This window comes from Necator americanus, chromosome X (assembly GCF_031761385.1).
Source record: "Necator americanus strain Aroian chromosome X, whole genome shotgun sequence".
Lineage (NCBI taxonomy): Eukaryota > Metazoa > Nematoda > Chromadorea > Rhabditida > Ancylostomatidae > Necator > Necator americanus.
Genome location: NC_087376.1, coordinates 30,780,155 through 30,794,205, shown reverse-complemented (window position 1 = coordinate 30,794,205; position 14,051 = coordinate 30,780,155). Strand labels below are relative to the sequence as shown.

Here is a 14,051-nt window from a genome sequence, read left to right as displayed (position 1 = left end):
TATCGCATTTGTTTTTTTTTTTTGAAAGGGGAAAATATTAAAATATCGGTATTTTCCATATTGCACCTTTGCAAAAGTGGTGTATTATCGAATCGGTGTTTGTGTGGAAGTTTTCACGGAGAGAAAAACTTTCGACTTTTCATGCATAGAGCACATTTATTTTAAATGTAACACATTCGTTGTGCGCTTTTCCTGTCGTCACGCTCTCCTCACTTTTCCAATTATAGCGATCGCAATGAGGCGCTGTCTGTTAGGTTCTGACGTCACAACTTGCGATTTTGATGCGACACTCGTAAATGACATGGAATATGTACACGAAAGTAACCTTTCCCCTCGTACAGAGTTCTCAACTAGTAATTTGTTATTTTTATTGTTATTATAAATTGTAGACAATGGTACATGTAATTAAGACAGTAGTCATATGTTTGATAAATCTGCAGTTAATTAGTCTAAACTTTCTGTTGTTTATAATAAAATAAGTGATAATATGTTCCTTTAGAGTTACATACGTCACTATTTTTCCAGCTGCGTAAACACTTCTCCTTAGTAGTAAATCGTTAAGAGAAAAAAGTCTACGATATAACGTCACTACTCACATGAAAGCCTATGTTATGAAAACGTAATCGGAGAAAGAAGAAAAGAAAGGAATAATCCGCTCAATGTTATGGTGAATATTATGGCTATCGCTGAAGTTTTTTCGCTCGGACTTTTACAGCTAGTCTCACTCTTTAAAAATTCATTAGTACGAAATTAAGAAAATTTAATTTCCGCAGTGATAGAACTGAGTAAGGCTACGGATTATTTTTATAATCCCGGTGAAGATATCTGGATTTTGACGCTTATAGTAAATGCTTTGTTCGTTGATTTATAGCGATTAGTAATTCATTGTTATCGTTCCCCGTTCGAGATTTTTTGATTGAGTGTAACGTCTAAGAACTTAATTTTTTCTTAACAAAAATAACTCGTTTGACTGTCTTCAGACACCACTTTTTCACATGGGAATTCGCAATAGTGAATATGAGTGTAAAAATGTTCATTTATACCTCGTTAATCAACATCATCTAGTCACTTTCGTCATTGTTCCAATTATATACGCATGCTACATCTAATCAAATAAACGAAGTCGTGTAAATTGGCCCCACTAGCTTACGCAATTCGTTGCATTCCTTTCGAAAAGTCACGCAAAGAATTCTCCTATCGTTCATGTAATTTGAGTTATTTGCCGTAAAACCATCTAACGTAACATTTAGAGGTTTTTTTAAGAATGTTGTCAACGTTTCGTTACGTACGTTAGCGATAACGTCAAAGATAAAAAAGAACCCATTGGGAAGAAATAGAAGCACAATATGTTACGTAAACATTAGGATTACTGAATAAGAGAGATTACTAGCTTGTTAATATCCAAAAAAAGGATAAAAGATAAAAATTTTGACACAACTCATATCAAATTTTGCAATTCTTAATCCCTATTATAAAAGAAAGGTTCACTTTTAGAAATTAAGACGTTTTTATTTAATTTGTATTTAGGGATAAAAGAGAAGGCAATAAAAATAAAATGGCTTTTTTCTGTTCCATTTTGCTAAACTAATGAAATGCTACTAAATTTTAAACAAATATAGGCGATTATTTTCCTAAATTGCCAGGAAAGAGAAGTAGGAAAAAGAAATATAAATAGGAAAAAAAAACTGGTAAAAAACGGTTCTTTCACGTACTGCTACATGTACACTTGAAACTGTAATTCTACATTTTATCAACAACACCTTGGTTGAACTTTTAAAAAAATCGCCTTCATGGCAAAGAAAATATTTGAAAAAGAAAATAAATCTTTAAGTGTAAACGTTTAAAAAAAACCGTGGATACATTATTAGAAAACACTGATAGAACTGTAACACCATTCTCGATTTTTCCTTCTTTTTCCAGAATACGTGGATTTTACCAAGTTTTTATAACTCATATGATTTTGTAGGCACAATTTGAACAAAAATAAGAAATATAATTATAAAGTAACACTTCTGATTCGTTTGCGGCTATACTCAGTAACACGTGGGAGGTGAGAAATGCGTGCAAAATTGTGCGATTCCATTTAGGTAGAGAAAATTACTCAGCGGAGAGTTATTTTAATTGACCTCACCATGGTGTTACTATTCATAACGTCATCGAGTAGTTGTTTAGAGTGCAAGCTTCGGACAATAATTTCTTCGAACGGATTACACAACCGTTGGATGTGGAACAACCGGCTGAAGATGAACTTCTTACCATACGTAATCTTACTCTCAACGCTGACAGGAAACTCCTTGAGGTAAGTTAACGGCTTCTAATCCAAGCAATCACTTGGTTTCAGTTGTCACTGCTTAAATGTAGAGACGAAAAGGTTAAATGTCCCAATTTTCTGGAGAATCCGTACATACTTCCAACGTTTTGAAAACTTTCCTAGATGAGCTAATAATTCATTATTTCTTAAACGTTTACATATTGCTTAAATTTTCAAAACACTTTCAGTGTGACTAGATCTAAAAAATTTCTATATTTGAACTTTAATCCATGATCGACAAAAGAAACTGATTGCACTTATTCTAAATAACTTCCTCGTTCTTTCCTTGGTGGTTACCCGAAACCAAATGTAACTAGAGTTTCCTTGTCTCACCACATATGTTCCTATTCCGGCCAATTAGAAGTTTACTCGAAATTTTATCACGCTTCCCCTCCCTATATCGTATTTCCATTGAGGAGAAGATGAGGTAAGGCTCGTCGCAGAAAGCATTGAAGTTACTAATTTGGAACAGCGCAGTCTCTGGTGCGGAGCTATAATTTCGCATTGAATATGTGCGGAAAAATTGGATGCATATTTTCGAAAAATTTACAATCAGAACTTAAAGTTACTCAGAAAGATGTTCTATAATAAATGAATGTTGTTCTAGGCTCTTTATGTCGAAGCTTTGTACACCATTACTCATAAAGTTGGAAAAGAAGAATGTGAAAGCCGTGAAAATCTCTACAAATATGTTCGATCCGCATTCCAAGGCGATACACAATTACATAACACCCTTATGGAAAAAGCTAAGCAAAATAAGGTAAGAAAACAAACTTATAATGTTTCCACTTTAATATCTTTTCGTAAAATACTAAATATTAAGCCTCCTGTCGTTCTTCTGAATGTTCTACTTTTGGAAGCTAAAGACCTTATTGCTAAGGACATCAATGGTACGATTTTTCTAATTTTCCCTTTTAAGGTTCTTCATTCAACTGACGTTGTTTTTTATAACGTCTATTTTTCAATGAAAATCTTCCTTATCAACATTTTATGCATGTTTTCTTCCGCCAAACAAAATTACCCTGGTTTTAGGATTCAGCGATCCTTTTGCGATGATGGGAGTTGTTCCTGGTAAACGAGAGATAGTTGAGGTGACTGAAACAACGGAGGAAGAAAATGTCAAATCACCTAAGACTATGAACGTAATAGCAAGCAGTTCATAATTATTTCTTTCTTATCATTTTATTTTTTGGATTTTTTTAATCATTTAAGCTCAAAAAAGACAACGTATTGCAACGATTTGGTGGCTCATTCCGTCGCAAAGTTGGAAAGAAAGGTGCCAAGATAAGTTTCTGCTTCTGTGGATTTCTTGGATGATTAGAAGATTGAGAGTACTTTCTCTTTTCATTCCTTTTTCCTTTTTTTTTCTTTTCACATTTAATAATTTCCCATTTTAAGAGTCAGACAGTGGCACAATACCAGCGAAGCTCATCAAAGCAAGCTCAGTTCAAAAAAAGACGTTGAATCCGAAATGGAACGAACGATTTCAGTTTATTGTGGATGATGTACAGACGGACCGGTTCCACATGGACATATGGTCTGCCTTAATTTTTCCACTCCATTCTTACGTTCTAAAAATTCTTTTGTTTATTTTTTTCTCTTGTTTTCGTTCGAATTTTTCAAAATATTTCGTCATTTTAGGGATCATGACGATGAGGAACAGTCGGTTTTGGATGCTGTATCATCACTGAATCAAATCACTGGTGGATTTAAAGTGAGTTGTGATTATTTCCTTTTTAACTCCATTTTTTACACCTAGTGTTTTTTTTTAATTATTCGAAGATTTCCTCCCTAGTTGTAATTTGTATCCTTTTGTTCTACTATATGGCATAAGATAAAAATTTCTTTGAGGAATTTTTCCGAATTTTAAGGAACTATTTAAAACAAACATTCATTCTTTCGTAAAACTATCGTAGTACATTTGCATAATTCTCGTTCTTTCCGCTTATGTTTCCAGCCTCATAAAACACGTTTGCATAAATCTGACTAATTTTATGTGTTTCCGCCAAATATTTATTTTGTAGGGACTTGGCCGTTTCTTCAAAGAGGTCGCACAAAGTGCTCGAGCGGACTCCGATGACACCACTGACGACTTTCTTGGATGTATCAGTATGAACCTAAGTGTTAGTACAAATCCCACTATAGTAAATTAAATGACTTTTGTGTGGTTCACCTAGAGCAATAAAAAGCCATTCGTCGTAAAGCTGTACTCGTAAGACGATAAAAACACTCCGAATGGAAACACTCTTGGAATCAGCCCTCTGCTAGGATTCAAACAGGAAATGAGGCTAACGTTAAAGCTGAGAGTTAACTCAAAGAGTGTTTTTTTTGTTTTGCGACTCTCAGAGACACTAACAAAAACAGAACTTCCGCGCTTTCTCTGGACCTTAGAACTATTCAACGCTGCTGTTATTGGTTGAAATCGTGCTGTCAACATCAATCGTGCAAATGTTAAAGGCATCACTCCGCGAATCTGACGTGGTACGGATTTCAGGTGGAGTATTCGTATACGGGATAGTAGATTATGGAGAGGGGTGTGATTCCGTTCATTTTTCCTTAATTGCCGTAAAAAACGGCCCGGAAAATGCGGCGCGTGCACAATGCTGGCGCGCTCCAATCGAACTCGCTGTAGAAAGTAGCGAGCCGGAACGCTCGAAGCCGTATCTTCCGGGCCGTTTTCTACGGCAACTAGGAAGAAATGGACCGGATCACCCCCCTCTCCATAGTCTCCCATCCCGTATACGAATACTACACCTCAAATCCGTACCACCCCAGATTCGTGGGGTGATGCCTTTATATTAGAAGAATGTAAGACATGCACGTTTATATTTAGGATATTCCTCCTGATGGAATTCAACAATGGTTTACGTTACAACCTCGTTCTGAGAAGAGTAAAGTATCCGGTAGTGTGAAGTTAAAAGTAGGTCTCTTTTCATATTCTTTTTTGAAAAAAGAGATTCAGTCTCCCATTTTCTAATTTTTCCATTTTTTTTTTCATTTCTATCGTAGGATACCAAAAATATAAATATATCAAAAATTGATATAGCTCTGGTTATCTACGCGTGAGGAACGTTTTGGAGCTGAAGAGGATGATCTGCTGGATGTTAAAGAGCATATCGAACTCATGAGACAATTCGCTCTATATGAAATTCGCCTCAGTGGAGTAAGTTCTCATTTTATTCAACCTATGAAAAAAAAACACTAATGATCCAAATTCAGGCTCCTGTTCGGCTATGGGATGGTGTTTTTCCAGACAAAGCAAACACGATCCTTCGACAACATGCCGTTCAAGGTGATTTGACAGAGGTTCATACAGCGATGTGGTGAGTTGAAGGTTCTATTACTGGAAAACGCAGGATAAAATATTACCCCTATCCGTATATTTAGTCGATGGCTTGCCTTCCATTCGATGATCTCAATCGACATCTCATTTTCTCTCCTCGCAAAAACGCTACAGAACATTCTAGATAAATGGCAACCATTAACGCTGGATAAGGTAGCAAAGTTATGATGTTACGTAGAAAATATCGCAGAATTTAAATGAATTATTTAAATTTAGGCAGAAGAAGATATGCTCACTGCCTCCTTCTCGGCTTTCGATTCGCACTGTAAAAGGGCGTTTGCTGAGCATCGTCGTCGATTTCATCCATCTAAAAGAAATGCATCTGAAGAGTTCGCCAGCCTCGTAAGGTGTGCAGTACAAACTCACTCAAAATGGAATGTGGTGTTTTTTTTTCAATTTAAAAATATTCTTATTCCTTCAGATGTATGAAAGCACTGCGAGATTCACCTTTCTACCAAAAGTACCTTCCCTATAAACGACCGTTCCATGCTCACTTGGAGTCACTTATAATTGTATGCGCCTTCTTATCCGCTATGAGCTATTTCGAACCAACAATAACATGGATCTTCCAGAAAAGTGCTGAGGACTTTTTCGACGAAACCGTTGAGATTGTACAAGATGAAGATCCATGCAAGGAACTCCTTAAGCTGCTCTCAGTGATCAATGGAAGTTGCTCGAGATTCCAACAGTACGCTAATATCATACGTGAAGTCGGTCGAATCGATTACTGTCAACTAACCCTTTCCACTTGGGATAGAATGGTGCGTAAAATCGGTCGGTTTTTCATCCCCATAAGTCAAATGATGTCCGCTTGCAGCTCAACGAGTACCTCACATCCGAGTTAATGAGTGAACGTAAGACTGATCTTCGATCTCAGGTGCATAACCCATGATATGCTTATTTTAGATGCACGGGTAATTTAATAGTTAACTCATTTTGCAGATGAAAATCTCAGCGAACCAAGATCCACCAAACGAGGACGACCTCGTCGACCTCATCCGAATACATATGGCATTTGTTGAGCTGCGGAATTACAGGCTGGCTAACCGAGTGTAAGGATTTCTGGACCACCAGTTAGTGCTTTACGCAAAATTTACATTTGTTTTAGGCGAGGTAAAGATGAATCAGAGTGGTACGGTATATTTAATCGAGGCATCAAGAATTTTTTGAATTTGGCTAAGGAAAAAGCGCTTGCCAGGATCTCGCTTAGCTGTCAACTGGATGTACCTGTGAGCTGTTCGGATGTTTTCGTTTTGTCATGGATTTCTCTTGTGTTTATCCTCAGTTTATTAAATTATTAAAGATATGTACATCCTCGAACGATATGCGGCATTCGAGTAGTCACATAGATGTCTGTCACATCGTTGAACAGGTATGAATTAAATCGAGATCTGATATGATATTGAATTATTATTGGATTAATTCAACTAAATAAATTAGGACAACTGATAGAAATCCAGTTTTCTTGATAATATAGAAAGAAAAATGGAAAATTTTAGATGACTGTATGTTGGGATCGGATGGATGTAAACGAGCTTACACTTAAAATTGACTACACAAGAGCATTGGTCGATATACTTTGTGATATTGTCATGGCATACACTCAAAAGGTATATATTTTTTACCCAAATCCTGGAATTGCTCTTCCAAGTCTTTTCTTCCCCTAGATTTTCTCCAATCTTGATGCGGAAGGATTTTCTGGAGATCTTCAAGTGTTCGTACCATCTCCATTATTGCAATTAGTACGTCCCCCGTAGTTTATTTTCTATTCCTGAGATTCATTATAAAAGCATGTTAAAGTTATGTTCGGCGATAAACAATTGTGAACAAGTGAGAAGAAGCCTTATGATCCACGAAAAACTTCATCTGGATGACTTAGCTATAGCATATGAGAGAGCTGGCCATGTGAGTTTCAAACCAGTCAATTAATCCTAATTTTTTACGTGTTTTATAATTTCTTCTCATTCTCTGAAATTTTTAAACTGTTGCTCCTCATTTACGGTCAATCCAAAAAGAAAAAAATTCCCCTTCGGTCCTAGTTGTTCCACCCAGTACAGCGTGGTCCACATGAAGTGCGACGCGAAAAACTACCTACAACTTTGGAAAAATCAATCCAAACAAGTATTTTTTTAATGCAATAATCATAAAATTCTACATAAGATCTTACTCTTCACATTCAAACCTTTAGCTTCTATACAAACATCCAATTTCTTCCGGAAGTTCTTGAGGATGCGTGCGATCATTTCCCATGCCCCTTACCTTCTCCAGGACTTTTTCAGCAGATCCAGTGACTTGTACTTAAAAGAACAGGCATTTTGCTTTAGAACCGACCAGACAGAAAAATCCAAAGGATTGAGATCGGGCAAGTTTGACGACCAATTAGCTTCGTCCGGAGATCCTGAAGATTGATCTCACACCACGCCAGTGTCTTCTTTGTACCGTGAGCCGGCGACCAATCTTGCTGGAAGGTCCAGCCAATGTTCTTAGCGCTTTCTTTGCCCCAAGGAATCAACGCATCTCTGGATTATCCATAGCCCGTCAAACTTCATGTGGACCACTCTATGTACCTCAAATGATAGCAATTCCAGAGGAAAAGACATTGTACTTTCCCTTTCCTTCCTTTTTCACCACATGAGATGGAGCTCAAACACAACAACAAAAATAATTATCAAAAAAGATGACATGTTTATTGTTAATTGATTAATTCTCCACCTGATTGATTCTCACTGAAATCACAAAAATCATATCATAAAATATCGTGTGCGTATTAGGGTGCACCAACATGGAAAACAACAGTGGAACAACGTCTGGAGCAGACAGATTCCGCAATCTGCGCAGAGATCGATCGAGTGGTTGGATTGTTAACGTCTCGATTACGACCTCAAATGAAAAAACACGTATTCCACCTTGCATGGAGTCCATCTGCTCATCCAGTGGAGGATTCGCTTAAACCACTCACTGATATGGTTGGTATTTCTTTTTATGATCAAATATTCTCAAATTTCTTAGAAAAACTATTGTAGATTGACATCGAATTGTCGGCTGTGCACAAAAATCTTTTACACAAGAACTTCTTACGAGTGATGTCTGCACAAGTTGCAATAGTTGTCCATCTTTTAAGAGAATGTGTGGACGAGAATCCAGGGGTATGTTCTAAAATTTCAAGATATCAATGGAATTTTCTTTTTGCGCACGAATTGGTAGTCGAAGAATAGTGGATACACAGATGGAGCCAACTTTCTATCATCGTCTTTTCGAAGCATGGCATGTTCTTGTGGATTTTTTCCATGCTGGTGGCAAAGGACTCTCAACTGATGTGCTAGAAACTGCTCCTGATCATGTGGTTAGTGTATATACGGATTAATTTCGAATATCTTTAGTGTGGACTCGTTTTCTTATCCATAAATTTCTACAGGCATTGGTAAAAATCTTGTCCTTAAATCAAACCCCAACACAACAGCTTATCGAGAAATACTACAAAGATCTGCTCAAACAACAAGTTAGTTATCGTGAATGTTTTACTTTTCACTACATGGTTTTCTGTTTCGTTTTAGGCGGTGGCTGAGTACAACGTGAACGTGAGTTAGCATTATCATACGTAGATGTATCCGAAAACCTAGTAATGCACCTTAATTTACATGGATCGACAGTCAACATGTGTGTTCATGTGTGCAATAGAATTTGTATAGGAAGAAAAAAAGGAAAGGAAAGAAAAAAGTGATTGAAATGAACGTACTGCTTCCTAGATCGCAAATTCTTCATCTTTCACTCTATTTTTTTCCAACAGTTTCGGACATTGTCTGATAAAATGGAATGCCACGAAGTTTTAGAGGAATCAATTTTTGCAAAGTTTTTCTAGTATTGATCAAAAAGATTTACCAGGATTCTTTCATTCAGTGAAACCGACTATTCTCGTACGAATTTAACCAAAAAATTTTCCTGCAATTCCATCTCGTGAAATCCATGGATTAAATTTAGTTGAGCTTAAATCGGTCTAGCTGATCGCTTGATTTCAAAATTTTAATGACATTGAAATCTTCACCAGCGCTATATCCTTTTCAGCATTACATATTTTGGGATTAAATATCATTTGGAGGGAGGACGAGTACTGTAATTTACAATATTGTACTCGAAAATGTAGCATTTTATTAAAGTTATCCACAAAGACAAAGCCTAAAATTCCAACTGAATTATTGTACATGCCCTGCGGGCATTACATTAGGTTTGATTGAATTGTTGCTCAAAATATGTTTTAACACTGTAATAAGGATGGAAACAGTTATTAACACATTACTTAGACGAAAAATGCCTATGAATACGTTGACAGCTATTTTCAGGCTTGTAGTCTAAAGTATACTGTACAATCGGAGACGTACCCATTAACTTGTTCAGCAACAGTGTTAGGCGACAAACTTTGCACTGATTTCATTCCGAGCGCAACTGAAAACTCATTTTTTGCTGATTTAATTTACATTCGAAAAAGTTCTCCCTCCAAATCTTAAAAAATCCCTTTTCACTGGATCTACCGCCATAACATGAGAAGGAATCAGAAAAGGGAATTCTCCTTTGCTTCTAGTACTTTTCGAGAAAGAAATTGGTTGATTCTCTTCTAGTCTCCGGATTCATAGTATGTTTTTAGTATTTCTGGATCTTAATTGGGATATGTACAGTAAATGATTTCCGAGTAGAAGCTGATGTAGAAAGTGTTCACAAAGTTAGGTCAAAGGTTCATAGCTGTTGTCCTAGAATTCGTATGCAATCTTTTCCAATTAATAATTAACTCTACATGATTTTATAGCTACATTAGCAAAATATCGTTAATAGTGACAATTGTCGCTGCTATTTTCGGATATGATCACTAATTTCTCTGTATTTCAAAGAACGACCTTCGGTTGAGGATTTGCAAAATTTAATCGTCCAGGAAAAAAGAGGCGTGTTTGGCTGTTTTTTCTCTCATTGTCATGAAATGAGCTATTTTTGTCATTCGACTGGCAAAATAACTTCAGCGCATCGTCTGTAACTAGTAACCGCACATGTTGACTGTAAATATAAGCGTTGAGATCAAATATCAGTTATTATCCATTAGCAGATGACATTTGACGCTCAAACGTTTGCGATCCATGTATTGGTGCAAAGCTTTTGTGAATTGAAAAAAAAAACGACAATAGTTCCACAATTAGAGACACCAAAGGACAGATGTAACCACTTTGTCAACACATTTATAGTCCGCTTTAAATCGTATTCGAATGCTTCCAGAAAATCCCCCATTTGTTCTTGGATGTTTAATAAACCGCTTGAAATTATCCTTTTATACATGTCTACTCCCGTTTATGCAGACCTTTAGCATGAGCATAAATTACGTCCTTAACGATAATATGATCCATAAAATATGTGCTACAGTATTAATAGCGTTCACGTCTGTAGCGTCCATAATATGACGGTCGTTAATCCTAGCCTGCTGGTAGAATGCACGTTTCCCGTGGCTATATATAGTGTGCTCAAATTCATTAGAGGTTGCTTTTAGTTTTTTTTTTCCATAGAATCAACGTCAATCAATTTCAGAACGAGGTAAGCGAGTGCAAATACGGTATTCTAAATGTTCGGGCATACTACAATGCAAGCTCACAAACGCTTGTTCTGGATGGTAAGATTTTCTAGAATGGGAATCGGTTGAAGACATGTGTTGACAAGAACATTTTTTTTAGTGATTGGAGCCAAACAAGTGATTCCCCTGGATGCTAATGGTCTTTCGGATCCATTCGTCGTTATTCGGCTTGTACCAAAATATAGGTACCCGAATCAGATCGTTAGTAAGACACGAGTTGTCAGTAAAACGCTCAACCCTATTTTCGACGAAACATTTGAATTGTAAGTTATCCATCGGATTTATGAATTATCTAATTTTTTAAATGTTATTCTGTAATATAATATAATATGATGTTATGTTATAATCCCTGCAAAGTTTTTTTTAAGGCCTTGGGGTATCAACACATAATTTATAGTTTTGCATTACCGTTATTCTTCACATACGTATGGTTATAAAAAATTCATCTGACTCAATTCATAAGCATCTGATTGTTGTAAAGTTTTCGAAAAAAATTATAATTTGCAAAATAATTCCATTTCCTTCTTACTTTCACTATTTATTTACTTTTTACGTCATCTTCATGCTTAATTTCACTGGTTTTGCATGGTTATGGTAGCAAGCGGCTTTTCCACTTCTAATCATGTTATTTTTGCATATGTCTCTCCTTGATCCTCCTAAAAAAAGCGGAACTAAACAATTTTCATTCGTTTACATTTTACTATTTTAGTATTTTAGTATTTAGCGAGATAATTCTCATGATTCGTACCAGTAGAATCAATGAACCACTGAAAACTGGTTATCAAAAAATCAACTATACTTAGTAACCGTGGAACTCTTGACCTCATGATACCCTGCACTGGTCATGCACTATAAAAATTCTATATCTTCTAACTCAATTTTTTGTTATTTTGAAAAAAATAATCCTTCTTTTTTTCCGCTACTTTCAAACAGTAAATTGTTTTATTAAATTTACTTTGAGAACATTAGAAATTTCTTTCTAGTAAATGCTAACAGCTTCATTTCTTAGTATCTCAGGAGTTTTCAAATTAGATTTTAAAAAATAATAATACACTAAAAAGAAAAGAAAGACTCCGTTTCAGCCATATACCACCAAAGCTTCCACCATGTGCAATGCTCCATTTCACGGTTATGGATCATGATTATTTGCGATCGAATGATTTCGCTGGAGAAGCATTCCTGGAACTGGCTGACGTATGATTAGCGTGTGCTCTCATTTTTTTTACCTTGTTATTCTACACCGACATCTTTACAGGTCCCAGGATTCGGAGTTGCAGGAGGAAATACACTTCGTCAATTTAATCTTATACTCATTCAACCAGTACAAAATAGTTAGTTTGCTTTGATTTTTTGATCGTTTTTTAATGCATAAAATTACATATATTTTTTTCAGATAAAGAAATAATTGATGTACTAACAAGTAGAAAAGAGGACAAGGAGGCGCTTGAATTTCTTCGGTCAATCACTACGGCTTATTAGTGAACTAAACAAATTGTGTCATATATGAATGTTGCACAGTATTTCAGTGCATATGTTTATTCATTACGAGATCCATTACTTTGAGTACTTGTGAAGCTTTAAATAATTACGGTATATTCGTGATTAGTGCTAGGGGAGATGCTTTATACATCAGTATATTCTCTTTTTTTCCTTTGAATAACTGAATAATTTACTGCTTTGAATTTTGTCATGCATTGTACAGTTTGTGATACAGTCCTCTTAAATGTTAACATTTTGAGCATAAAATATCTCTTTTACCATCGATACAGTTTATCAGTACAGTGACGAAACTGGGAATTTACAGTCCATTGAGAAAATACTTTGTTTGACCTGTTCGGTTTTTTTTTGGATTTGGATTTGATACTTAGACATATTCGTGTCTTATGAGAAGTGTTTACATATATTTACATAGCTGGATGCTTATATGTCCCTATCTTCTTCACCGTAAACGCTCGCAATAATCAGGATCGTATTATGGATGGAATCAACTCAAAAGGTATGAAAAACCATACTTTCCTTTTCGTTCCAAATTCTACCCCTCAACTCTTAAAGTGGCTGAGATCAAGATCGTGGGAACTTCATTCTCTTTCCCGACACCGCTGAGAATAATTACTCTTTTTTTAACTGTCGCAGTAGACTTGGCCATACGATCGAGTACTTAGATGGACGTAATGAAATTGCACTCGAACGGTGTTACAGTACTCCTCTCGACGAAAATTCAAATAACCCAAAAATTTTTACCATCGTGAGCATTGGTATCCTTTAATGATTCTCTACGAAATGCTAATTTTTCAACTTCTTTGCTTCGATAATTCACCAATTTCTTGATTATGTACTCATCGTCCCCAGATGTCTATAAAACCTCCCAGCAAGAAAATGATTAAATTGAAAGGGTCCACCATGCCATTAACCAGATAAGATATGCAGATATTTTAGTGAGATTTTCTGAAAACTATAAACCATGAAAACAAACATGGTATCTTATGAATTTCGCTACGATTAGAACTTTTGCGAACTTATATTTTTTTGACATATTTGCCTAAGTGAGTGAGGTTTAGCAGTTAGGTTTCGACGGTTAGTTCGCAATGGACTCTACTATTCACTGAGGAACAATTGTTCTTTTTTTCTTTACGTCCGGCTAATCCTATGTGTTCGTCTCTATCAAAAGAGGGTAGTGTCACGGTGTGATACATACTATCAATTACTATGAAGTGTTGTTCCTACTTTTAACCGCTAACATTTGTGGCTCTAGGAACAACATCCTAGACCTATATTTTGATGCTAAATCTCTT

The 14,051-nt window shown here is 36.0% G+C and overlaps 1 protein-coding gene across 3 annotated transcripts in view; it reads left to right on the top strand.

The window, feature by feature from the left end:
* The window catches only part of RB195_026002 (uncharacterized protein), a gene marked incomplete at both ends in the record, with an annotated part of 65,771 nt that extends 53,033 nt beyond the window's left edge, over window positions 1-12,738 (top strand). For all 3 annotated transcript variants that reach the window (XM_064214356.1, XM_064214357.1, XM_064214355.1), the window contains 31 exons: window positions 2,173-2,299; window positions 2,919-3,071; window positions 3,135-3,201; window positions 3,344-3,453; window positions 3,524-3,587; window positions 3,710-3,848; window positions 3,953-4,025; window positions 4,336-4,434; window positions 5,145-5,231; window positions 5,358-5,474; window positions 5,531-5,634; window positions 5,699-5,807; window positions 5,871-6,001; window positions 6,076-6,166; window positions 6,227-6,415; window positions 6,472-6,531; window positions 6,597-6,706; window positions 6,763-6,883; window positions 6,958-7,026; window positions 7,154-7,264; window positions 7,322-7,396; window positions 7,455-7,559; window positions 8,426-8,620; window positions 8,678-8,800; window positions 8,881-8,997; window positions 9,070-9,153; window positions 11,217-11,298; window positions 11,360-11,522; window positions 12,342-12,453; window positions 12,515-12,590; window positions 12,653-12,738. In XM_064214356.1, coding sequence (XP_064070236.1) covers window positions 2,173-2,299; window positions 2,919-3,071; window positions 3,135-3,201; window positions 3,344-3,453; window positions 3,524-3,587; window positions 3,710-3,848; window positions 3,953-4,025; window positions 4,336-4,434; window positions 5,145-5,231; window positions 5,358-5,474; window positions 5,531-5,634; window positions 5,699-5,807; window positions 5,871-6,001; window positions 6,076-6,166; window positions 6,227-6,415; window positions 6,472-6,531; window positions 6,597-6,706; window positions 6,763-6,883; window positions 6,958-7,026; window positions 7,154-7,264; window positions 7,322-7,396; window positions 7,455-7,559; window positions 8,426-8,620; window positions 8,678-8,800; window positions 8,881-8,997; window positions 9,070-9,153; window positions 11,217-11,298; window positions 11,360-11,522; window positions 12,342-12,453; window positions 12,515-12,590; window positions 12,653-12,738 — 3,349 coding nt within the window. The remainder of the gene's footprint in view (window positions 1-2,172; window positions 2,300-2,918; window positions 3,072-3,134; window positions 3,202-3,343; window positions 3,454-3,523; window positions 3,588-3,709; window positions 3,849-3,952; window positions 4,026-4,335; window positions 4,435-5,144; window positions 5,232-5,357; window positions 5,475-5,530; window positions 5,635-5,698; window positions 5,808-5,870; window positions 6,002-6,075; window positions 6,167-6,226; window positions 6,416-6,471; window positions 6,532-6,596; window positions 6,707-6,762; window positions 6,884-6,957; window positions 7,027-7,153; window positions 7,265-7,321; window positions 7,397-7,454; window positions 7,560-8,425; window positions 8,621-8,677; window positions 8,801-8,880; window positions 8,998-9,069; window positions 9,154-11,216; window positions 11,299-11,359; window positions 11,523-12,341; window positions 12,454-12,514; window positions 12,591-12,652) is intronic.
* Window positions 12,739-14,051: the final 1,313 nt, after the last annotated feature.